At 48.0% G+C, this 23,896-nt stretch overlaps 1 protein-coding gene across 2 annotated transcripts in view; it reads left to right on the forward strand.

Moving 5' to 3' along the window:
* The first annotated feature begins 350 nt into the window (after positions 1–350).
* Positions 351–23,896, forward strand: part of PLD1 (phospholipase D1) — a 62,407-nt gene continuing 38,861 nt past the window's right edge. Inside the window, exons 1-6 of one of the 2 annotated variants that reach the window (XM_027724621.2) lie at positions 351–488; positions 17,956–18,141; positions 18,473–18,600; positions 18,894–19,039; positions 19,878–19,986; positions 21,550–21,615. In XM_027724621.2, coding sequence (XP_027580422.1) covers positions 17,988–18,141; positions 18,473–18,600; positions 18,894–19,039; positions 19,878–19,986; positions 21,550–21,615 — 603 coding nt within the window. In that variant the 5' untranslated portion in view covers positions 351–488; positions 17,956–17,987. The remainder of the gene's footprint in view (positions 489–17,955; positions 18,142–18,472; positions 18,601–18,893; positions 19,040–19,877; positions 19,987–21,549; positions 21,616–23,896) is intronic. The other variant, XM_039378127.1, reaches the window with a different exon arrangement.

Consider the following 23,896-nt stretch of genomic DNA (forward strand, 5'->3'; position numbering starts at 1 on the left):
TTATTTAATACGTTTGGTCTCCCTGGCCAAACGTATTTCCTCGGTGGCGACGGGGAACTGTCCTCTCCCTGCTGGAGTCACTGCGAGGACAGCAGGAAGGGCAGAACTGCGCTCCCTGTGGAAGCGGCACCTGGAGCGCGGAGGAACCTCTGAGTCCCTGCGCGAAGTTGGAATAAAAAAGCCGAGTTCCCCTCTCTCGATCGTTACGATTTTTCCCCGGCCGAGCACGCCCAGGCTGGGAAGGGGCAGGGCTCCCTTCCCTGCGCTCCGCCGCGTCCCGGGCTCTCCCCGCGGGCGGGGCGCGGTGCCCATAAGGCGGGGCCGGGCGGCGGGGCGGGACCGGCGGGACCGAGCGGGCGGTGCCGGCTGCGGGGAGGCTCCTCAGGCTCCTCCGAGCGGCTTCTCCGGCCGCCGCTGCCCCGGGAGAGGGACGGGACCCGGCTGGCTCTGAGGGCACCATGGGGCACCCGCGGCCGCGGGGGCCGCAGGTGGGTGCGGGCGGTTCGCGGAGTGGGCGCCCGGCCCGGGGGAGCGCGGCTGCTTCGGCTCGGGGCGCCTGTTTTCAAGTTAATTCCCTGCTCGGGTTCTTTGCTGCGGCCGACTTTGCCGCTGGGAGGTGTTTGTCAGCCTGTCGGACGTAACTCTTTTTTGCCCGTTTTCCGTGCCGCGAAATGGGTGGGTTTGGGTGGGATGTGAGTCCTGCCCTGGGGTCAGCGTGGGGGTCTGGGTTGGGGAACTCAGAGAGGGCAGCTTCCCTTTTGGGGTGAACTTCAGAGAGGCTGGTGTGTCCCCAGTGCCGGTGAAGTCGTGTCCCTGCCACGTCCTTTCTACACCCGCAGTTTTTGGACAGGGGAAAACCTTGAGAGTTTCCCAGCACGCTGACACAACCCGCGCTGCCGAGCTGCCGGCTGGGTTTCTCGCAGTGAAAGCCTTTTCTGCCTGTTGCTGTTGCTCTTTATTTGGCATGATGCTCTTTGGAAATCTTCAAACCCGAGGTGCCTCGTGTCCGACCTGGACTGTGTTTCAAGCTGGTGCAGCTCCGTTGGCTTTGGAAAGTGTTTCTCCCGCACACAGCGGGACAATGCACATTGTGTGCCCAGGTCTGCGTGATCCCCACATCCCTCCTTTAAGTAAATCTGCACGATGCCTCTGCAGCCAGCAGCGTTACGCGGCTTTTTGGGGACAGGCGGTGACAGTTGAACTGGGTGGATGAAGCTCTGCTGGTTTAACACTGTAAGTAATGGATGTCATGGTCAGGCCGGTGAGTCCATGCCCGTTGGGACAAAAGCTCTCTGTTTTCCTACGGCATTGTGTTTCAAGCTGCCTGTGTTTGCAGCTCGATGGGTGGGAACTCTTGAGTGTCTTTAAAATTACTCAAGAATTTGTGTTTTCCGTCCCATGCCTTCTCTGGCATTTGGTAGTGTGAGCTCATGCCAAAGGCTTGCAGGTAACCAGGGAACTTAATTTCCAACCACCTCTTCTCATGAGTGTTAGCTCTGTGGCTTGGGTCTCGTGGGCAAATTCTGCCCAGTTTTGCCAGAAGTTGGGAAGTTCCCAGTTTAATCCCATGACCCTGGCCTACCCTTCCTTTGCAGCTTGTCATCAGTCTGCACTGTATTTTCTGTGAATGCGCAGAAAGCCCCTTCCTTCAGGGTTGGTATTACTGCGTGATGCTGAGCACTCCCCAGGGATGCTGGTATCCCTGGTCCCTGCACAGGGCACTGGGATGGGATGGTAGCCACCAGCCACACTCGTGCAACTGCCCTGTCCTGCACTTGCCTGTGGCTGAAAGGGGCCTTTCCTTCCATCCTTCTGCTGTGAGATACTATCAAATCTGTCAAATCTGGTTTTTTGCAGTGGAAAAGTGGGTCTGATCTCCCCCAGGGCTGAAAGTGCAGCACACAGGTGACCTCCCACGGTGTCTCCATCGCCCATCTTGGAGCAGGGTTTAGCTGGCTGGGTGGGGGCTAAGCCTATGTCCTCAGTCTCAGTCTTGGTCAGAGCTCCCTCAGGGAGAAGGTTGAGGTCTGGGGGAAAACCCCAGATCCGTCTGCAAAGACTTGTTAAAATTTACAGAGATTCCTGTAGGCTGTGCTTCAGCTGATTAAATGAAAGTTTGTTGAGAGGTATATCCATTTAATTTGTTTTTGTCAAGATTTAGCTTTCCTAAGTAGATAAGATTGAAGGTTCTCACTTAAATACTCATTTGCACATTTAGTTTTGTCCCATTATATAACATCATCCTTTTCAGGATTGTTTAAAATTAGTGTTGAAGCTCTGGTCTTACTGGAAAAGACTTAATGAAGTGACTTCTCCTGCAGGCCGTGATGCTCTTTTTATTTTGAGAGACTTGAACTCCTGCCACAAAAAATACTCTTGCTGGCAGGTGTCTCCTGAGCTCTCACAGCTTAGGAAGTTTGCTGGTATCAGAATTGCTGCTGCTTTAAACTGCTGAAGATGCTGGTTTAGATGTGTATAAATGAAATTATAAGGGCTAGGTAGGTGATCTTTGCTGGTGAAATCATTCTTTCATAAAGCGGGCTGAAAGCTCGTGCCTCACCTAGAAATTTTATTACTCTTAGAAGTAACAAAGTGTAAAGGCTTGGTGTCATTGGTGTTCCTGTAATTTGTGAAGTGCTCTTTAGACTTCAGGTGTGTCTGCAGTGAAGGAAAGATCCCATGTTTTACAGGAGTGGGTCTGATCTTCAGCAGTGGTTTGAGAAATCTCTTACAAGATAAACCGTGCATCTGAGTGCAAGTTCAGCCAGTTGAACTTGGGTTTTTACAGTTATTCTTTCTCTGGAAATTGATTTAAAGCAAGTTGTCAAGCCATCAGGAAAAGAAATGTCAGGGTGAGTGTACTTAACTGGTGGTGTTACCACAAGTGTTATTCCCTTGAAATGATATACTAAGGAAGATATCAGTTATTTATGTTCATACAGGTTTCTAGTTTTATCTTGTATCTCTCTGCCCAATGAACACACCAAAGGAGAAACTCAGTCTCTGAAATAGCTGGAGTACTGCAGGAAGCCATTGCACTCCATGAGGAGCAGCTCCTTTCTGATGCCTTTGCTGCAAACAGGTGGTTCCTTAATTTCACAGCTATTTTGCAGCAAGTGATTTTAAAAATAATAATAATAAAGCTTGAGTGAGAACGAGCATTGTCCAGTGGCCCTAAATTGGTCTATAACAGCTAAGGAAGGCAATTTGATTTTCTTCTTGGTGTTGAGTTGCTGAAGTGTTTTATGTAAATAAGGCACTTGGTCTTGTCTGAGGGTGAGGAAGGAGGAGGGTGAGAGCAAACCCTTCCTGCCTTTTCCTCCCATTGTCTGGCTGACAATTAATTGATGATGTGTTTTTAGCTTGCTCTCACATGCCTTGTACCCTGGAAACTTCTCAGCAAGGAGACTGAATGGAGTTACATATCTATTATTTGGTTTTTTCTTTATATATATAAATAAGTTTTTAACAGTTATTTAGCCAGGTGCCCCTCCTGTGCCACTGGATTTCATGGACTCATCCTCACCTGCTAGATGTACATACCAGCTCTGCACGTGCAGACACCCTGGAAAGTAGTGGGCGGTGGAGGGACTGGTGGAAAAAGAGCTCTATTTGCCTGGTTTTCTTTACAAAATGTTTGCCATGTTGCTCCCTCACCTGTTTGGCACAGGGTGTTCAGGGTGGCTCGAGGCTGTCATGGAGCTTGCTCAGGGGACATGCACCGTTCCCCTGGCTCCTGTGCTGAGGGGGGGGAACAAGCAGGAGTAAAATCTGTATTTGCAGATCATGAAATTTATGTTATATATATTTTTGTCCTTGGAATTCAGAGTTTTCTCTGTTTCCACGCAATAATAGTGGGAGGCATCGCTGGGGTCGGCATTGCGTGCCATCGCCACTGCCCTGAGCGCTTCGCACATCCCTCGCTCCTCGTGCCCACACGCTGCGATGGCATTTAGTGCTTTCTGGATCCTTGAAGCGGATAAACACGAAAACCTGGGGGTTTACATAACAAAGTGGGAGCGGGGCTCGTGTCTGTCAGACAGCGCCCGGCCCCCGGCACCCATCTGCTGGTGTGGAGAGAGGGGGAGAAGCCGTCTGGTGGCTGCTGCTCCCACGCTGGAGAGCTGGGGCCCCAAAAGGAGCTGGGATGGTGCCAGGCATCCCCCCGGCAGAGAGGAAGCCACTCACCCTAGCAGGGAGACAAGTTTTGCCTCAGAGAATAAGAACTTATAATTTAAAAACAGTTGCGGCTTGTGCGAGTCTAAATAGGCACAGGTCAGGGAAGTCTTGCTGAAAAGGGGTCAGGGAGGGCAATGGAGCAACTGCCAGAGGACCTGCCACCGCTCTGGCAGTGGGTGTGGTGGAGTGTCAGCTTGGCAGGCAGGGTGGCAGCACAGCGTGTGCTGAGGGGTCATTGCCAAAATGGGATGCAGGTTTCTAATATTGGGGTAATCACCTTGAGATAATCTTATCAGGCTACTGTGCTCGGTTGGATGCCAAGAAAATATGTGTGAGAGTGGGGCTGGCTGGGAATGAACCCGGCAGTGTTGCCTTGGCACGTGTCTGCCCACCTGGGCTGAGTCCGCACCGAAGCCGGCGCCGGCCACGTGTGGTGTTCGTACCTTTGTACTCCTTGGTTGGTTGTGTTTCTGCGACTGTTTTCCGTAAACTTTCCCCTTTGCTCCCTGGGGACAGGGTGCATGTTGAGCTCCAGCAAATAAAATGGTGCTACACCTCCAGTAGGATTTGACAGCAAAGTAACCAGTTTGCATTAGTTACCTCAGCGTAATGACATTGCCCCTTCCTCCTCTATTCCCTTTTTTCTGGCAGAGGAGGCATATATAAAATAAGAAATTATTTTCTGCCTTAAGGAACTGCCTCTTTAGGAAGAAAGGCTGTAATGAAAGGCAGTGTGAATAGCGATGGGGTGGATATTTTGCAGAAGAGAAAGAGCAGCCCTCCATTGCCCACCCGTGGAAAACCTCTGAGAAAGGAGTTGCAGGGCTGAGGATGAAAAACCTCATTGCTATTGCAGATATACTCAACAGAAGGAGACTTTCACTCTGGATGTGGAGTCCTGTGCACGCTATGCTGACAGCAGCAAATATTCAGAATAGTCATGTAGTAGATTTATTTTCCTGGCTTACACTTCTGTTGGTGAAAGAAGATTAAATTGTATTTCCTCAATTGCATTTTTCAGGTCAGACTGTGACTGATTCCTTTCTCAGATTTTTATTTCTGCTGGTGCAGTGAGTTTTCCTATGTCCAGGGCTCTTTCTCTGGGTGAAATAAGATAAATCTCCCAATAAACACCTGATGCTTCCCTGGCTCTCCCAGGGCCAGCAGCAGGATCCCAGTAGCTCTGGGGGCTGTTTACAGCTCCATCCCCATGGCCAGAGAAGGTGGTCTGAGCACAGAGGGACCACTCTTCTCCGGGACGAGCGTTCCAGTGCGCAGAGACAAAAGGCAGTGCCAGGCAGACAATGTCCCACAGAGCAGTGCTCTGACAGCCTCTGTCCCAGCTTGTGCAAGTGGCTGATTCACAGCCACTTGCAGTTTTTAGTTGTCTTGCTGTGCAAGATCTTGCTTCTTGACTCTTCTCAGGGTCCTGCCAGTGGTGTGTCCCGGGGCTCTTCTGTGCCACCGGCACTGACTCACCTCTGAGCCACTTCCTAGAAACTTCACCCATTTTACCAGCTGGAGTTCTGGGAAGATTTTTTTCAATCAGAAATAGTAATTTCTTCTTCTTCCTCCCCCATCTGTGTTTGCCCCACCCAGAACACACCCTCTCGTGAACACGGCTGCATTGCTCTTGGGTCAGATGCACCTCACAGCACAGGCTTCTCTCACCATCAGCTGGGCTCCTGCTTTCAGCCTCCAGGAATCCCCAGGGGAAAAACAAACCTGCAGGAGTAATTAGTTGCATATTTGCAACATTTTCAGTAACCTGGGGTCTTGTGGCCATGGCAGGACCCTGTGACCCACTACCTGACTAAAGACAACCTCTCTGTTGGGTTTTTTCTTTATTTAAAAAAATAAGTGTTCTCACTCCCAACCAACTATGAATGTGGCACACAAGAGGTGAAACAGTTGTAGCTGTTGTGCTTGCAATTTCCCTTTCATTTCAAGTAAGATGCCATTACATGATACAGTTGACTTGACATGAAGAACACAAATCTGCCTTGCTTGGGGTTCTCTTGGGTGCAGTGAGAAGCACCCATGGGTGCTGAGGTCTCCCAGGAAGCTCAGCTGTCCTCTCTCTGTCACAGCTCAAGGGCTGCTGAAACAATTTGGAGAGCAAGGCAGTGCATCATGGTCTTTTCAGAAAGAAGTGCTTTAGTTTCTCCTTTCCTCTTTGCTATTTATGTAGTCCCCATGAGATGTTCTGAAGTATATTTTTCCATGAGTGAAGTTTCCTGCAAATTGACTTTTTTTTCCTCTGAGTGTCCCACCCATCACTAAATCTTACCAAAAAAGAATAGTAGATGACTCACAGTGGCTTTGAAATCTCTGTGATTAGACCTGATCCTGCTGAGTTTTGGCAGCAGTTATGGCAACTGAGCCATTTTGTTTACTGGGAGAAAGAACTGGCGAGATGGGAACTGCTGTCTTGTTGTTGTTTTTTTTTTCCCTCTATTGCATTTTCTTTCTGCCAAACAGCTTTTTTTGGGCACGTGACAAACACTCTGCAGACACCTTTCTGAGCAGCACTGCTCCAGAAGGTCGTGGCAGTTGAGGGAAAAATTGTCTTTAATTTTTGGCTCGTTGCGTGCTGAGGTCTGGAGGGTTCAGCTTGTAAGTCTTAATCTTGATGCTCTGATTTCCACTAGGAATGTGTGGGAAAAGTACTGTAGGGGAGTTTTCACAAAAGGACAAAGAGCTGCAGAGTCTCTGCCTTGTCCAGGCACCCGCATTGCTTGTAAAGGGCTGGAGCTCTGGGTATGAGGGTAAGGGAGGGGGGTGAGGAGGCAGATGAGGTTTGATTTGAGCTCAGAGATGAGCATCACCTTTCCCTGCCTACCCTCAGTGGCCTTCTGTGCCGGCTTGGTTGAGGCATTGTTTTTCCCCTCTGGGAAAAGGGTTAAATTTTTTTTTTCCCGAGGCATCTATTTTGTTCTAAACAAGCTGTCAGTATTGTCAATATGTGTAAATGAGCTATTTTGCATAAATTTGCAGGTATCGAATTGTATTTAGAAAAGAAACAGAAGGAATCTGATCTGTTTCTGCAAGTTTCTTCTTCATAATGAGCAATTTTTCGTTGAATTTGTCTGCATTTGAGCTCAGTTTGACAAGTACTGGTCTGAAACCTCAGCCATCATTCCAGAGTTATATGAGAAGTCATAACCCAACTTATGTAATAATTTGCTAATACTTAATTTTGATAATGGATCAAACACTTCAAGGTATAGAAAAATTAGCTTTTCAGTAACTCCAGTACCCTGTGGCCTGAGTTCTGTTGTGATTCTGTGGAGAGTCACACGGGGAGCCTGTGGAAGGTCTCCTTGGGAGAGGTTGGTTTGCCCTCTGAAGTCTCAGGGACAACATTGCCTTTGCCCTCTGAGCTCTGCTCACAGCTTCTCTTACAATTACCTCTGAGACTTCCCCAAGCCAACTGTTTTCTTCTTGGAAATTAGAAGTTCTCAAATATTTGTTTTAGCTGGCCAGGGAGAAGGAAAATGCAGTTCTTGGGAGGTCTTAATGTTATCCTAGATCCACAGATGAACTGGTAGGAGATTTCTGGGCATGAAAGGGAGGCTGAGGGTTGATGTTTGCCTGTGTCGGTGCTCGCTGCTGGCTGTGGGTGAGGAAAAGCAGCTGCTGTTGGAAATGTGGATCAGGATCAGGCATGCACCTGCCTGTTACCTCTGGCACGTGTTGCTGCTGGCTCTTTGGCCATGATGCCTGATTGTACAACAGGCATGTGATGCTGGGTGTCCCAGCTCGATGGTGGAAGCTGCAGCCCCTGAGAGCTGCAGCTTTGGGGGTAGACTGGAGAATGGGAGTCAAATGAGGATGGAGAGATCAGATTCTTGTGGGGTTTATTAGCCAGAATGCATCAAATGCCTTTAAAAGCATTGCTAAAAAAAATAAAAATCCATAGGGAGCTTCAGTTTGGAAAGGTGCTGAATCCAGGTTTGCGGGCAAGAGTACTGAGTGTGTTTTGGGGTGATGAGAGTGGCTGCATTGTGTGGTGGGGCTTTGCACCAGTGTTTCCAGCTTGTCCCTGGGTAGGGACAGTGTGTGACAGTGCTCTCAGGGTGGTGCAGGGTCCCATTTGGGATGGGGAGGCAGTGGCGTGCTGGCTGAGGAGCCGAGAGGAGCTGGGACATACCCTTGCTGGGACGGCCAGAGGTACACGGTGTCCCTGAGGCGCTGCAGCTCCTCTCACACCCGTGAACCCGAGTTCATCCAGTGGTTTGCATTTACCAAAGTACACCCCTGGCACGCTGTGTGCACAGTGAGCAAACAGCTTGGCAGTGGTTAATGTTCAGCGTGAGCAGGGTCGATTCCCACTGCCAGGAAGGGTCAGTGTGGGATGGCACCACACAGACGCTGGCGTGGACCCAGCACTGCAAATGCGCAGCAGCCACCGGCGCTTCATGTGAGTCCCAGCCCTGCACCTTGTGCTTGGGGCTGCCTCTGAGAGGGACAAAAGCATCAGTAGACACCCTGCATCCTTGAAGTCAGTGGTGCCCTGGGAGATGAGCCTGTGCCTTGGACCCCGCAGGCACAGGAGGGAGTTGGACTTGGCTGCTGCTCGCATGGGAACACTTGAGTCCTGCACTGTGGTGGGGGCTACACCAGTAGTGTACTACTTAGTAGTACTGACTAGAAGGGTTGCCTTCGTGCTCCATCATGGCCTTGTGTTCATGCCAACTTTTTTTTTCCCCAGTGGAAATTATTTGAAGAGTTCCATTTAGACCAAAAAAACCCCCAAAAGTCATGACAACAGAAATAGCATTTTATTGAAGCAATTAACTATTAGTAAAAATACATGGTCTCGATCTGCTACTCCTTGTTGCTGTGATACCCACAGAAATTTCTTACTTCTTTGAGCAAGTGACAGAAAGGGTCAACAAAAAGCACCTCCATGTGCTTTCACATGGAAAAAGCAGGAGGAGAGAGAAAAGTCATGTTCCCACTTAATGAGATCTGTTCAGTAAGCAGCAGGTTGCAGTAGGGGCAGGGATGGTGACATCCTGACACATACCTGCACTCTGTCATCATCTAGAGCTGATGCCAGGAGTGAGTGCCCGTACAGGGCTGGGGAGCAATGACTGAGATCCTGTTCCAGTCGCTGAATCCCTTCCGAGCACAGACTGCAGTGCTTTCCCTGGGATTAGCTTGGCTGGAAGGAGTTATGTGAAGCTCTATGTTTGCATTTATCAGCTGCCACGTAACCCTGCTGTGGGATGGAGGTGTTGGGCTGCCTTCCAGCGTGCCCTCTTGTCTCTGAGCTGCCAAAATTCCTTGCAGAAATGTGGCTTGGCAGGTGCCGGTTGCTGGAGCAGACATGGCACTGGGAGATACCAGAATAGCTTTGAGTGATGTACAGGACATCAGCCCTGTAGACATCTATATGTTTAGGTCATGAAAATATGTCCTATATTTATATGATGTGTCCAGCTGAATATAAGAGTGGCAGCAATGTGCACCATCCCAGGAGTGCTGCAGTGCTCCTTGTCATCCCTGATGATTGTGAAGATAGATGACTATTCCAACAGTCCTGTGCATTACACTGTCACTCTGGCAAGCTACTCGCTTTTAGGATTTTATATAAAGCTTTTGTAGTCTCTGCCTCTTGCCAAGCTCTGCATGTCTGTCAGCACCCTGAAGTGCTGCATCCTTTGGCCTTGCTGCTGTTTGTGCTCTTTGCAGCAGATACTTTTCCCAGCCCCTCTTTTGCCTCAGCCCAGGACTCCCTTGGCCACTCCTATCACATCTCCATTGCATGGTTTGGGGATGCTGAGGTGGAGCTGATACCCAAGGTGCTGTCACCCGATTCCCTTTGCCTGCCTGTAACTACAGTGCTAGTGGAGTAGGTAACCAGGTGCCAGAGGCTCTGGGCATTCCCTGTTCTGGCTTCAAGGGTGTTATGCACAGTACTCCTGAGTTTAGGGGTGCAGGGTGTGTGCCATGACCACATCAGGCAGTGCAGGGCTCATGGTGATCTCTGGAGGATGCACAGCCCAAGTTGCAAGCACTGTGCTTAAAACCTCTTGTCCTCGCCTGAGGAATCCAAAACATGGTGACGAATTAGTATGTGAAGGGCCAGCATTAATTACCAATAAATAGCTAATGATCAGCTTCCTGGGGAGGCTGCACTTCCCGTGGCACCCCAGGGAGTGGGGACTGTACTCCTGGGGCCCTGCTGGGCAGGGGAAGCAGGAACCCTGTGCTGGGGGAGCAGGAGTCAGAGCAACCAGTGCATCAGCATGAGATCAGCAGCCACTGCTCAACCAAGGATGTTTATGTTTTCCCTTTGCTGTTTGGTAAAGCAAATAAAATGAGTCCTTGGGAGGCCCCTGACACTTAGGCTTGGCCTGGGTGTGGGGAAAAACGCAGCACAGGGGAGGTTTCTGATGCAGCCATGGCTTGGTCACCACACAATGACAGCGCTGACTGGTGCCTTTCCTCATGATTTCCCTTGACCTGCCTGGTTTTTCTGTTCCCTTTTCTCTAGCAAGAGCACTGTGGGATGAATGCTGTAGAGCCCTGTACAGAGGGATAAGGGGCTCTGCTCAGTATGAATAATGCAGCAGGGACTTCCAACAATTAACCTGTTATTTCCAGGAAATTCCAGCCTTGAAGCATGTCTACCCCAGTTGCAAACAGGCCGTGTGGATTCCCATGACTTTGCTTTTCCTCTGGGCAGGCTGGTGGCTTGGCAGTGAGCCTCACGTGGCAAGGACTGTGGAAATCAATAATGCAGAACCAGGGAACTGTGCTGCAGGAAGCACTAATTGGTTTCTGCTTTTAGAGGTATTACTGTTAAATGTAGGCACTTTGTGGGAATGATTGTTTTGGAAATGCTGTTTTGAAATATTTTTGGTTTTTATCAGGATTGGGCTAAAGATAAGAAAATTAGGTCAGGATGATGTTTGAACATAGTGTTTATTGTTGATTTGGATTTGTGTTTCAGTTCCCCAGCTCCAGGGCGGGAGCAATGCTTTGGTTCTTTTTCAAGGGTTGTTTTGTGTGTTTTAAAAAACAAACCCTAATCCTCTTGCACTGTCCCTGCAGTGTGAGCATCCAGAAGGGCAGATTTTCAGGAGGCGTCTGTGTGTGCCGTGCTGGCTGCTTGCTCCTCTGGCTGAATAGTTTCCATGTACTGAACTGAAGAACAGGGTTAAGGCATTGCTGAGTATTTTTCAACCCCTCTGTCTTTAATTTCATACTTAGGAAATGTAACATAGGAGCCCTGAGATTTTGATTAAGTAGTGGGGGGAAAATAAAATCAGTGCATTTTCTCTTGCTTTGTCATGGATACTGGGTTTCTTGGTCTGAAAAAGCAGGACCCCCTTTGAAGGTGCTGACTGGGACCTGAGCCTGGGACATCTCTGGGTTTGGGTAGGGCTGACCCCTGTCCAGGGCCGTGGAAGGAAGGTGTGCCAGAGTATAAATCTGAGGTGCTGACAACCCCAGTTTCTCCTGGGGGATGCAAATAACACCTCACCTTGTCAACTGAGGAAATTTCTTTATGTAGGAGTGGTCCAAAGCTAATTTTAGGTTTAAAAGGGGATAAATTAGGAAATATTTACATGAAAAAGATTCATCACCACTAGACAGAGCAAATAGCTGTTGAGGGCATCATGCATGGGATTTCCTTGGCATCTCATCTGGGCTGTGGCTGCCTGTATGGCACCCAGGCTCCTGGCAGCAGCAGAAGGAGAGAGAGAATTCATGGCTCAAATTCTTTGGGCTTTGTTTTGACTGTTGGGGTTTTTTTTCTTTTTAATAGCATCATCTCATTGCCCAGTTTTAGGCTGAGCCTGTCTGATTCTGTCCATGCAGCCCAGGAGGTTTGCGTGTGTCCCACCACCGGCACTGCTGCCTGTGGGACAAAACCGACTGTGGGAACAGAGGTCACTTGTCACAGCCCTTGCCAAAAGGTCACTGTACTGAGAGAGATGTCATGAGAACTGGAATGAGGGTAATTTTCAGGGATTAAAGTGTTTCTCACCATAAGGATGGGAGTTGATGTTGAGCATCAAACCCTGTGAGGCATTAGCAGGAAATGTCTGTTTTTCCTGGATGTACTTTCTCTTCCCTCCTCCCCTGTTTTTCAAATGAAGGCTTTCTGGGTTTCATAGCTCTTTGTGGTGCTCATCAGCATCAGAGCCTCATTAAGGAACAGGGTTTATCTGAGCTTGTTGCAGATCTTCCATGATACAGAATAAACTTAGGCTGACCAAATTTTAGGTAATCTGTGCTATTACCAGCTGCATACATTTTCACATCAGGACGTGAATAACTTCAAAACACAGAACTGTTCATGAATATTTACTAAAATGTGTATTTTCTGCCTTCCAGTTTCCATGCCTTTAAAGCTGTGCTTTTGTTGTCCTGTGCAACAAGTAGAAAAGCATTTTATTTAGCTGAGATTGTCATACGATCCCTGAAGTAATAACTTGGGGTTAAAGCATAACCAAAATGGCAAATAGCAGAAGTAGATACCAAGCTTGCAAAGTTGCAGGATTGAGCTACGGGTTTGCAATGTATTCACAAGGGCTCAGGGATTAATGTAGTTAATTTTTACTTTAATAGTCACTGTCCCTATAGTTGAAATCTTGGCTGATTCTTGGTGCAGTCACTAATTCCAGTGTATATGTTTTAGTAGTTCAAGAGGCTTGGGGCTCCTGTGCTGTGGGGACAGCCTGGCGATGGGAGGCAGAGAGCTTAAGTGGTGCTTGAAAGAAGAAATAATTAATCTGAGAACTAGGCTGAACAAAGGCAGTGTCAGCAGTGCTTGTGAGGGTTTTTTTTGCCTCTTTCAGTTTCTCACCATCTCCCTTCTTCCTTGTCTGTTAATTCTTTCCGAAGTTTTCCTTTACTGCTGACTTTATTGGTTGGTTTTCCCTTCTTGCTGCTTTTGCCCAGGCAGATTTCAAGCTGGATAAAGCTGGAGCAGCACCTTCCCTCTGTTCAAATGAAGGTTGCTGTGCCAGCTCCTGGCTGCCCAGGCCAGCAGATTTGGATTTGTGGTATCTGAGGGTCTCGAAAGGGAACTGGTGCAACTGTTCCCTCTCTCCTGCCCCTGCCTGCTCCAGCCCTGGGAGTCTGCAAACCCCTCCTCGGGCAATCCCGTGCCTTTGCCAGTAGACAGAGCTTTCTCCCTAGTCTTTGCTTTAAGCCAGCAATTAATCAGAAAGAGAGTAGATTTACATTAGATATTAGGAAGAAATTCTTCCCTGTGAAAGTGATGAGGCCCTGGCACAGGTTGCCCAGAGAAGCTGTTCCCTGGAAGTGTCCAAGGCCAGGTTGGACGGAGCTTGGAGCATCCTGGTCTAGTGGAAGGTGTCCCTGCCCATGGAACTGGATGGTCTTTAAGGTCCTTTCCAACCAAAACCCAGTGATTCTGTGATTGTAATTCAGAGCACTTCTCCCTTGTCCACCCTTGCTTGCAGCAGCCTTCTGTAGGCTTGCAGACTGTGTCATGTTTCTCTTCCTGCTCTCAGTACTGACACTGTTCTCACAGGTCAAATGCTTTAGATCTGACTCTTCTGTCTTCTGCACCGTATCTTCCTTTTTGGCACGCAGGGAGTATCCCTGTTTGTGCATCTTGGCACAGGTTTTACCTTTGTTCGGATTGCCGGTTCTTGATTCAGTCAAACCCTGGTCTTTCTCTTTGGTTTTGGTTGTTTGGTCTGGTTTTTTTTCCTTAAACAAATGCTGCTTATTTTCTATCCTGAATGGCAACAGACGAACACTAAAATGCAGCACTTGTTTCTCATGAATTTATCTTATTATTTCCACTCTCCTGCTGCTTGAGTTTCCCCTGACCTGCACGTAATTGCAGCCTCCAAAGCTGACAGTATTAGCAGGTTTGTAATTAGGTTCTCTGGTCTATCACTAGTGTGAGCAGTGAGTGGCACTGGAAAGACAGGGCCTTCTTGATGTAACCTATCTGGTTTGTGGTTAAATCCTGGATATCCGTGTGTGGTGCCTGTTTGCACCCAGCCTGTTGCAGATTAACCCGGGAGCATTCCTCAGCTTGCCCGTGGGAATGCAGGCAGTGTCCACATGGAAACTCTGGCCAAGAGGTTAAATTGCTCTTACAGAGCAGAGCCGTATAAAGCAATTTGCAGAAGCTTTCAGAGGGATGTGTTATGTCCTGTCTTTCCAGCTGACCCCAGTGCTGTCCTCCCTGCCCAGGGCTGGGTTTGTCCTGTGCCCTCTGGCTCTGCAGCAGCTGACTGTGATGGGGAGCTTGGCCTCTGCCCAAGTTCATGGGGCTGCCGGACATGTCATGCTTTCCCTCTCAACCCCAAAATCTTGCTCTAACCTCTAGAGGGGAAGTCTTGCTGCTGGGACTGACTCAGGTCCATCCGAGCTTGGACCCTGCATTATCCCAGGACTTGCCTGTGCCAGCTGTGAAAACAGCTTCAGCTTCAAAAAAAAAAAAAAATAAATCCTGAGTTATGCAGCCCTGCTGTGGTCCCTGGCAAATAATCACTGCATACACTGGTTAATTGTTTATCCATTAACTGGCTGCGTCAATTAATGTGACGAGGAGCCCAGCTGTACCTGGCACGGCAGGGAGGGGAGGAGGAGGAGGAGGGAGGATGTGCATCCTCTCCCTGTTGGCTCCTCTCCGTGTGCTCTTCCTCCAGCCCTCCTGATGTGGTATTTGTCTGCTGCTTTCCTTCAAGTGTAATTGCTGGCATGGCACGTACAGAGTGTGTTTGGGCTTGTGTTCTCTTGGACTGTGGAAAACTTCTTTTGGAAAGGGCATTAAGTTTCCATGAAGCAAAGGCTTCTTCAGACTAAGAAAAAAACAAACTGTGTTTTGTTTCTAAACATGAATACAGACAGAAGAAATACAAAGCAAGATGCTGCTTTATTTCCATCTAGAAATGGTCAAAAAAACTTCTTTGCCTGAAATGCTGACTGGGAAATAGGATTTTATTGTATCTATCAGTGCAGAGTGGGGCTCTGGGCTCCCCTCTGCCATCCCCAGGGTTATTTGGGAAATATAACCTCTGTGGCCTCCCTTGGGAATGATATTTGTGTATGCCTGCTTTCCAGGGAGAAAATCAAGCATCCAAAGCCAGTCTATATCAGGTGGAATGACTTCACTGCTAGAGGAAAATGAAAATGTACCTTATGCTCTCTGAATAATTCAATTCCCCTGCAGTGTGTTGTTAGAATAGGAAAAATGTAAAGCTTCCAACAGGGAGAACTGGCTTTCCATGGAGTGGTGGTGAAGGAGGTGTGGGGCAGTGTGAGTGCCAGGTTCCTGCTGTGGGGAAGCTGTGTGGGCTGGGTAGGGAAGTCGGTAACAGCAGTTGGGGTGAGAACAGTTTAATAATTGAAACAAAATAAAATATTATGCTACTACTAGTAGTAAGGATAATAATAATAATTGTAATGAAAGAGAGAGAGAAAGGAATAACACCCGAGGGAAACAAGTGATGCACAATCCAATAATTGCTCACCACCTGCTGACAGATGCCCAGCCTGTTCCCCAATAGCAATCAGCCCTTTCCAGCCAACCCAGTTTATATACTGGGCATGATGTTCTGTGGAGTGGAATATCCCTTCGGACAGTTCAGGTCAGCTGTCCTGGCCTTTCTGACCCCCAGCTTCTTGTGTACCTCACCACTGGCAGAGCATGGGAAACTGGGAAGTCATGGCTCAGGGAAAGGAGGACTCAGCAACAACTAAAACATCAGTGTGTTATCAACCTTTTTCTCACCCTAAACCCAAAACACAGCACTAGTACCAGCTAATGAGAAGAAAACTAACTCTGTCCCAGCCAAACCCAGGACACTGTCCCACGGTTCAGTGTATCGGGGGGAAGGAGGTACCCAGGAGTGTACGTGTGTGGGTTTGTGTTTGAATTATTCAGGTGCATCTCTTGAAGTGACCTGGAGACCCAACAATCCCCCAGTCTGGCCTCTGTGCTGTGGTGGCATTCCCTGCCACTGGTGGAAGGTGACAGAGCCACCAAGGCCCTCAGAGCCCTCGCTCCCAAGATGAAGCTGTTGGTTGTGCATTTACTTTGGTATAAGAGAAGAGATTGACTCATTTTTTTCTTGATTCAAGTCTGCGTGCAAATGGATTTTTTTTTTTCCTGAAGGCAGCTGCTTTTAATGTGTTTTTGGGCTTACATGATATCAGCCTTCTGTAGTAATAAAATAATGTACTTGTTTCAAGAGGAAACAATAATAAAGAATGTCCTTTCAAAAGCAGCTAAAGACATGATTTATTAAAATGTTAAATTATTTCCAAGTTACGGCATACCCAGCTCTTGCTATGGAGCTCACTCAACAATAATGGCACAGTGTTCTTTGCGGAATTTGACATCAGAAATGTCACACTTCTTTTAAAAATCATTCTTTAACACAATGTAAGAGCTTCCACCAGTATAAATGGGCATCCTTGTATTGACTGCTGTAAAATGTTGCCAGTTTGTCCCGTCCATATTTTTTTAGTGAAGCTGTGGAGCTGTGACATTTATTGCAGAGCAGGGCAGAGATTGAAAGGACTTATTTATCATGGAGATACCCAAGAGCTGGAGCTTGGCTGCGTGCAAGGACCAGCAGCCAGTTCCTCAGCCCCAGAGTGAGTTGCAGAGCCTGGAAGAGGAGGAGGAAGAGAAGGGTTTGCAAATACACACAGGTGCGAAAGGCTTGTGCCAGTCCAAGTGGACATGCGTCACATATTGATTTATTTTTGTTTCCTTATTTTTTTTCTTCTTCCTTCCCCATTTTTGTCCTGACTCAGGCTCCTGGCATGGCTGGGTGGGAGTAAAGGTGGGAAGTGCTGTAGTCATCAGTGCCTAAACACCTCCAAGTGCCGCTGCCTGAGCACCCCAAGCAGGCAGCAGCCTTCCTTCCCCCTGCCCATGTCCCCATCACTAAGGGGCCGTGGGCTGGTCCTGCAGCCACCTGTGCTGTTGGAGGGTTGACACAAGGACAAGCTGGAGTGTCCACCTTGTTGCTCCCAGGCCTTCTGTGGGCATCAGGATGCCTCCAACCCCGGTCTGCTCCCCAGAGAGGAACATTTACAGCTGTAACATCTGAGCCTGCTGAGAGGAGGGAGCCGTGGGAGAGCACAAGACATGCAGATGCCACAGGCAATTGTTAAGGTGTAGAGAAATAGAGGAAATCTTAATAATACCTGGAGTTTGTATCACTAGTTCAATCAAAGGAAGAAGGTGTAACAAAAACACCTACTGATTTTCTGAGTGAGCTGTTCCTCTGTGCAGCCTGACCTGGGAAACACAGAGCCCTGTGAATTAAGTCTGGGATTTGGCTGGGAATTGATATGGTTTGTGTTTTTTCTGGTGTACGGTCATTATTGCAGAGCTTGTTGAGATGATCAGGCGAGCCGATGCAGAAACTTCCTTGCTTTCCTTTTGTAATCAATCCATGAATGCAATCCTAAACAACCACCACCCCCCTGCAGGTGTTTTTAGCTGGAAAGTGAAATATTATTTATTTTGCTTTTAAAAATACAACTGGAGTGTATGAGTCCTGTGGTCACTGGCATGGGGGAAATTTTCTCTTGCAGCCTGAAGCTGCCTGTACTTTTTCACTGCTCTGGGCAGTGGTTTCCTGTAGCTGCAGGGCTGGCTGTTTGCATCAGGTGCATAGGATGAGGACAGTTGGGATGAATGTGGGTAAGGGGCTGGAGGGATGAGGGGGCCTTGTGCTGCCAGTGGTTTCCCTGAGCCCTGCTCTGTGTTGCAGAGGGGGTGATGACAGCCCTGCCCCTTTCTCTCCCCAGCGCCCCGCGGCTCCAGAGCGCGGGCCCCGGAGATGTCACTGAGAGCCCAAAGCCATGCAGCCACATCGACGCTGAAGAAGATCGCTGCAGACATGAGCAACATCATCGAGAGCCTGGACACCAGGGAGCTCCACGTGGAGGGGGAGGAGGTCGACTCAGAGGTGCTAAATGACCCGAAAGGCACCGGTGAGTTGACACCCGTACCTTCTCACCCCGTGTCATGCCTGGATTTAATAATCTGTTGACAGATGGGGTACAGCCTCAGGGGTTTTCCCAAGCCCAGTCACTGACCCCAGTTTAGAACCAGGAGGCTCTTAAAACTTGAGCTTTTCAAGTCAAGCCCCTTCTGTGAAAGCTTGTCTTCGAGCTCTCTTAAATAAAACCTGGCATATTTTAGTGGAATTAATGCTGCTGTGTAAATGCTCCTGTGTTAAAGCATTGCAGCTGTCTGCTGGCTTTCATGCCCTCGTGGATCATTACAAGGCTGTTGAGCTAACAGGGTTTGTGGTCCTTGCAGCATGCATTCCCTTCTCTGCCATCTATCACACCCATGGGTTCAAGGAGCCGGGCACGCAGACGTACCTCACGGGATGTCCTGTCCGAGTGCGTGTGTTGGAAGTTGAACGCTTCACTTCCACTAAGAAGGTCAGAACCTCCAGAAATTTCGTTTCCTTTCGTTAGAACTGTGTTACGGTGCTGCTCGTGGGTTGATTTTGCGCGTGCTTGTTCACGGGCTGAGGAAGGAGGAACGCCTGTGCCTCAGGAAGCACTTAAGAGAGAAGGTTACCTGTCTGTATAAAATCTACTAAAGCAGAACAAGAAATCGGGAGACAGAATGATCCTTAAGTAAAATTGAATAAAGGATCTTCAGATGAGCAGCTGCAGGAAAATTACTTGTTTCAGAGCTTCATCCCTTGTAGTGATGTTCTCCTCTGCAGGTACCAAGCCCCAATGTTTACACCATCGAGCTGACCCATGGAGAGTTCACCTGGCAGGTGAAAAGGAAGTTCAAGCACTTCCAGGAGTTTCACAGGGAGCTGCTGAGATACAAAGCCTTTGTGCGCATCCCTATCCCTACCAGGAGGTGAGTGTGGATCCCCGAGGACACGGTGGGCTTTGGGAGGATGGGATCTTTTAGCAACATATCTGTTTGATTTCACTGGTCCCATTTGCTTTGCTGAGAGGGCAGAAGAATTCAGTCTTTATACTTAGTAGCTATAATGAAAATATTTGATCTGTGTATTTAGTAGCTATAATCTGAGTGGTGCAAACATGTCTCTGCTGACACAGAAAACGTTGTCTCCCAGATCACCAGCTTTTGAGCTGAATTTGCCTTGAACTTGGGGATTGGTTATGCTAAAGCTAATGGCAATTGCTGGTGTGCTGTGGCTTTTGACAGCGTGGGCTGGATGTTGAAGGTATGGGGGTCCCTGGCATGGGTGGTCAGCCCTGCCCAGGTTGGCCTTGGTGCTCAGGGTGGCTAGAAACATAAAGGAAAAGAGAAAATAAGTAGGAAGAGAAGTGCTCTAGGTCAGCAAGAGCCTCCTGATGTAGAGAAACATTGGGATATGATAAGAAAGGTGAAATTATGAGTGGTTAAGTGCTGGAGGAACTTAATGCCCTAAAAATAGGGCGTAGGCTCTCTATTTGAGGGCAAAAAAAAGGTGGCCCTCAAAAAATGAAACTGATATTTCTGTGCTGTGTTTTTGTGAGCCAGTCGGAGCACGCTGGCTTCTTAAATGAATCCACACTGGCTTTTTTTTTTTGTTTTTTTTGCCATCCTGCCCACCCATCTCAGTTTTTAAGAGTTTGGATAGGAAAAATAAAAGCATTGCAGATGGGGGTTACATATCGAGACACACACACACACACACACACACGCAGCACTGAGACTTGATGCTGGGGTTTGTTTTTCCTTCCAGTCACACGGTGAGAAGACAATCCATCAAAAGGGGAGAACCGAGGCAGATGCCGAGTCTGCCGCACACCGCGGAGAGCACGGTGCGGGAGGAGCACTTCTCCAGCAGGAGGGTGAGTGCCCAGCTCAGCCTGGGGGCCAGGGAGGTGCCTTGGGAGGGCTTCTGAGGTGCAGAGGTGCCAAGCAGGTTGCTTGCAAAGCCACACACTATCAAACCCTTTGTTTACTGCCGTTAAAGTATTTCGTTTGACAAACTTATGCTTTGACAAGCCCGGCTTTAATGCCACGTTCTCCCCTGTGCAGTGATGAGGATGCTTCTCTCGGGGTTCATACGGGCAAAGTTTTCCTCTGCAGTTGAGGAAATCCAGGATGCTGAGAGTGGTGGTTCCCCTCCTCCCACCTGCTCTGATTTAAAGATAGAAGAGGCAGTTTGCAGAGTCAAGTTGCGTGATGGAGGCAGCCCCGAGGCCATCAAAATCTGAGAGATTTCAGTCCTGTCCCTCTCTGAAAGAGGAGCTGACAGTCGGGCTCTCTGTGCTGTCATGGGTAATTTTAGCCGAGGCACACGTGTTCTGTGTAACTTCATCAGATGTTAACAGATGGGCCCTTCCGTGGAGAGGGTGGATGTCTTCCTACCTCTTCACTGCAGCTTTGCTGTTTGCAAGGGAAAAAAAAAAGTCTGTAAAAACCCATGTTTGTTCAGCCTGTGCTTATCGTTCTCTTTCTGCTGCTCCCTCCTTCCCTGGGCTTTGTGCCACTGGAGCTTCACGTCCCAAAAGATTGTGTCTCGTGGCTGTGACGTGCAGATAACCCTCCCTGCTGTGTGTGGCTCCACTTGTGCGCGGGAAGTTTCAGGAGAGAGATGCTGGTTTAAAAGAGGAAGAAAAATGTGTTCTAGATCCTTTTTTCTGAACTCACCTCGGTTTCCTTGTGGGAATCCCACCACTCTCACCAGGGGGATGTACACCCCTGCTGCCCAGCTGGGGAGCTCAGTGCTGTCACGTCAGTGCTGAGAAGGATAAAGGTCCTGATGGCATTTGTTTCTTTTTGGTTTGTATTGTGTCCTGTAGGACTCTGTCCAGTTTCCTATGCTGTGACAGTCTGATTTTTTCCTTGCCCATTTACCGTGAGGATAGGAAGAGATTAATTCTCCCATAATGGTTTCTTCTCTTCTCCCCTCCTGGCTGTGGAGGACAGGCCCAATCACTGCCCTCTCCGTGGCTTTTGGGACAGGGCAGCATCATCATGATGCTCCTCACCCCATGAACCTGATGTTTTGGTTAAACAGGCTCTCTCAGTTGCCTCTTAGGCAGTGTTTTCTCACAAAACTAATTCACGTGGGTCAGAAACAGTGGGGACTGATTTTGCATTTACAGTTGTTCTGAAACTTGGGCTCAGTCAGGAAAGTTGACCTCCAAAGTGACACTTCCAAGGAAGAGGTTTGCTGGTGGAAAGAATAAACACAGATATGTGAACAGTAAACAACCTGTGACCAAACTGTTTATGGTGCTGAGCTGTAATATCCCGTGACAATATAATAATGTATTTATTTATCCACTCACACTGAAAAGTGTGTCTGATTTCTTGGTTGCTTTCTAATGCTGGACAGTTGGATTGCAGGAATTTTCAAGAAAACCCTCCACATCTTATCTAAAGTGTCCATATTTTAATTGTAGAAACAGCTGGAGGACTACTTGTCAAATATCCTGAAAATGCCAATGTACAAGAACTACCATGGAACAGTAAGTAGAAATTAGTCGGCTTACCTAAAGAATATTCACTTTACAAATGCTGAATTCATTGGAAGAAGACATGCAGCTTATTATGAAACATTTTACAGCTGTTTTGTGAGCATTTTGGCTTAGCTGATTTCTCCAACATGATGTCATATGATGAAAACCAAAGGAGGAGAGTGAATGACTCAGTCTTGGATGTTGCTGGTATAACACAGGGATAATCTCCTCAAGGAAGTCCAGTCCAGGCAGCTGGTTGTATAATGATTTCTGTTTAATTCTGCAGTGTTTAAGATGATAAGTTCAAGTTTTAAGTACTTAAACAGTTGGAATCCAAACCACATTTGTAATTGCTCCTTCAGTTTGGGCTTTGTGTGTGGTCCTGAGTGCAGTTTTGTGTCAGGTTTCTATTCTCTGCACTTTCACTGGACATCAGTGATGCTGAGTTTGTTTTTGTGATACCCCTTCACCTCCCCAGGTATTTTGGCAGTTCCAAAGGGAGATGGTAGTTGGCTTATTTCCTCAAGTCAACACTCTTTTTGAAATGAGGAGAGATGTCAAATCCAGCTTCAGGCCTATTTTAAGTAAAAATATTTCTTTTGAAATCCATCCTCAGATGTTTCTTCAGTGCTCCTCACCTGTCAGTTGCAGCTGTAACATCTCCCAGGGATGGTAATTTATTTCCCCTTTTTTGGCTGCATAATGACTGTATTATTCCATCTTTTGTATTATCAGCAAAACCTGATGCACGCTCTGAGTAGCTGCCGAGCTTAGTGACATTTTTGAGCCAAGGGTGATAACTGGGAGCACTTGGTTTTCAAACAAGCCAGAAATATAGACTGAACTTAGGGTTTCTGTAGCAGCCAGTTCTTCCCTTCCACTTTTGTTTTTGTTGTTTGGTAGATATTCTTCTCTTTTGCAGGATATCAGTTATGTAGAAATGTTGGGCAGCTCATAGATGGATGTCATGCCCAAAAACTGTTTGTGCTCTGTTGCAGAGCTCAGTGTGTTAAGCACTGCTTGTTGTATGAGCCAAAGTGCTCATTGGGGTTGGCCAGAAACCTTCAGACTAGTCTGAGGCAACTGTATTCCTTAGAGTGCTTCTTTTGGGGACAGGTAGTGGAGCTTGATTCCAATGCAGTCAAGAGCTGTATTAGCCTGCATGTGGAAAAGAGTCGTCTTTTGTTCTTATAGCAAGGTTGGGATAACTTGGCAATTTTGATCAGCAGCATATGCAGAGCGGGGGAGAGTTATTTTACAGTGTGGATCCATCTTGTCACTTTCAGGCAGGCGTTGCTTTTTTCAAATACTTCGGAGCATTTCTGCTCCTGTGAGAACGTGGGTGATCCTTTGGCCAGGCTGTGGTTTGAGACGTGCAGCAGCGGTGGGGGCCGGGTGAGGAGACGAGCGGTCCTGCCTTGCCCAGGCAGCTGTGGCGTGCTCCCCTCCTGTGCTGAATCGCCCTTCTGTCCCCGGCCCCCGGACCCAGATGTCACTTTGCACATAAATTCTCAGTTTATTGTTGGCTCCCACTGGATTTGGCTGCAGCGAAGCATTCAGTGAGGACTCTTGCTGCTCACAGTGGCAGCGCGGGTCCTGCAGGCGATGCTGGAAGAAAGCACAGGGAGAAAAGTGCTTCCTTTAAAAAAACCCACCAAAACAACCCCCACCATTCTCTTACTCTATAGAGACTAAAGTGAAGATTTCTGGCACTTTTCCCAGAACTGTATTTGTCCTTCTGAGAACAAAATGAGGGCTTTGCTCTTCCTGTGGCTGAGAAGTCTTTTGCCTGGACGCTGACAAATGCTGTAACTGTCTTAATCTTGGAGAACATTTTGACTCCTGCGTGTTCCTTTCAGCAAATCGATGCACTGAGGTGTTTTTTTTAAAATCCTGAACTCTTTGTAAAGTGAGACATGGAGTTGCAAAGGCAAACTGTGACCTGCCCTAAGGGATTGTAACCCTTAGTCCGTGTGAAGGGCTTGCTCGGCTCAGTTGTGTCTACAAGGATATGTTTTTTACATCCGAGCTGCACAATTTAATGAAATCACTTTTTTACTTCTTTTATTTTGCACTTGTGGTTAATTTGTTATTTCCCAGTGAGAGCAAATAGCTTTATACACTGTCTGCAGGATGTGCCATGCACTGGGACAGTCAAGCCTGCAAGTTGAAGCTCGTAGCAGTTTTGCAGACCTGGAATCCCCAGTGGATTGAGGATCAGGTCCACAGTGACCACATGGCATTGTAGAGCTTGTACATCCCCCAGCTTTTTATATTTTTATTTTCTTTT

Source organism: Pipra filicauda, unplaced genomic scaffold (assembly GCF_003945595.2).
Source record: "Pipra filicauda isolate LSUMZ 115617 unplaced genomic scaffold, ASM394559v2 scaffold9_size5747161_pilon, whole genome shotgun sequence".
NCBI lineage: Eukaryota > Metazoa > Chordata > Aves > Passeriformes > Pipridae > Pipra > Pipra filicauda.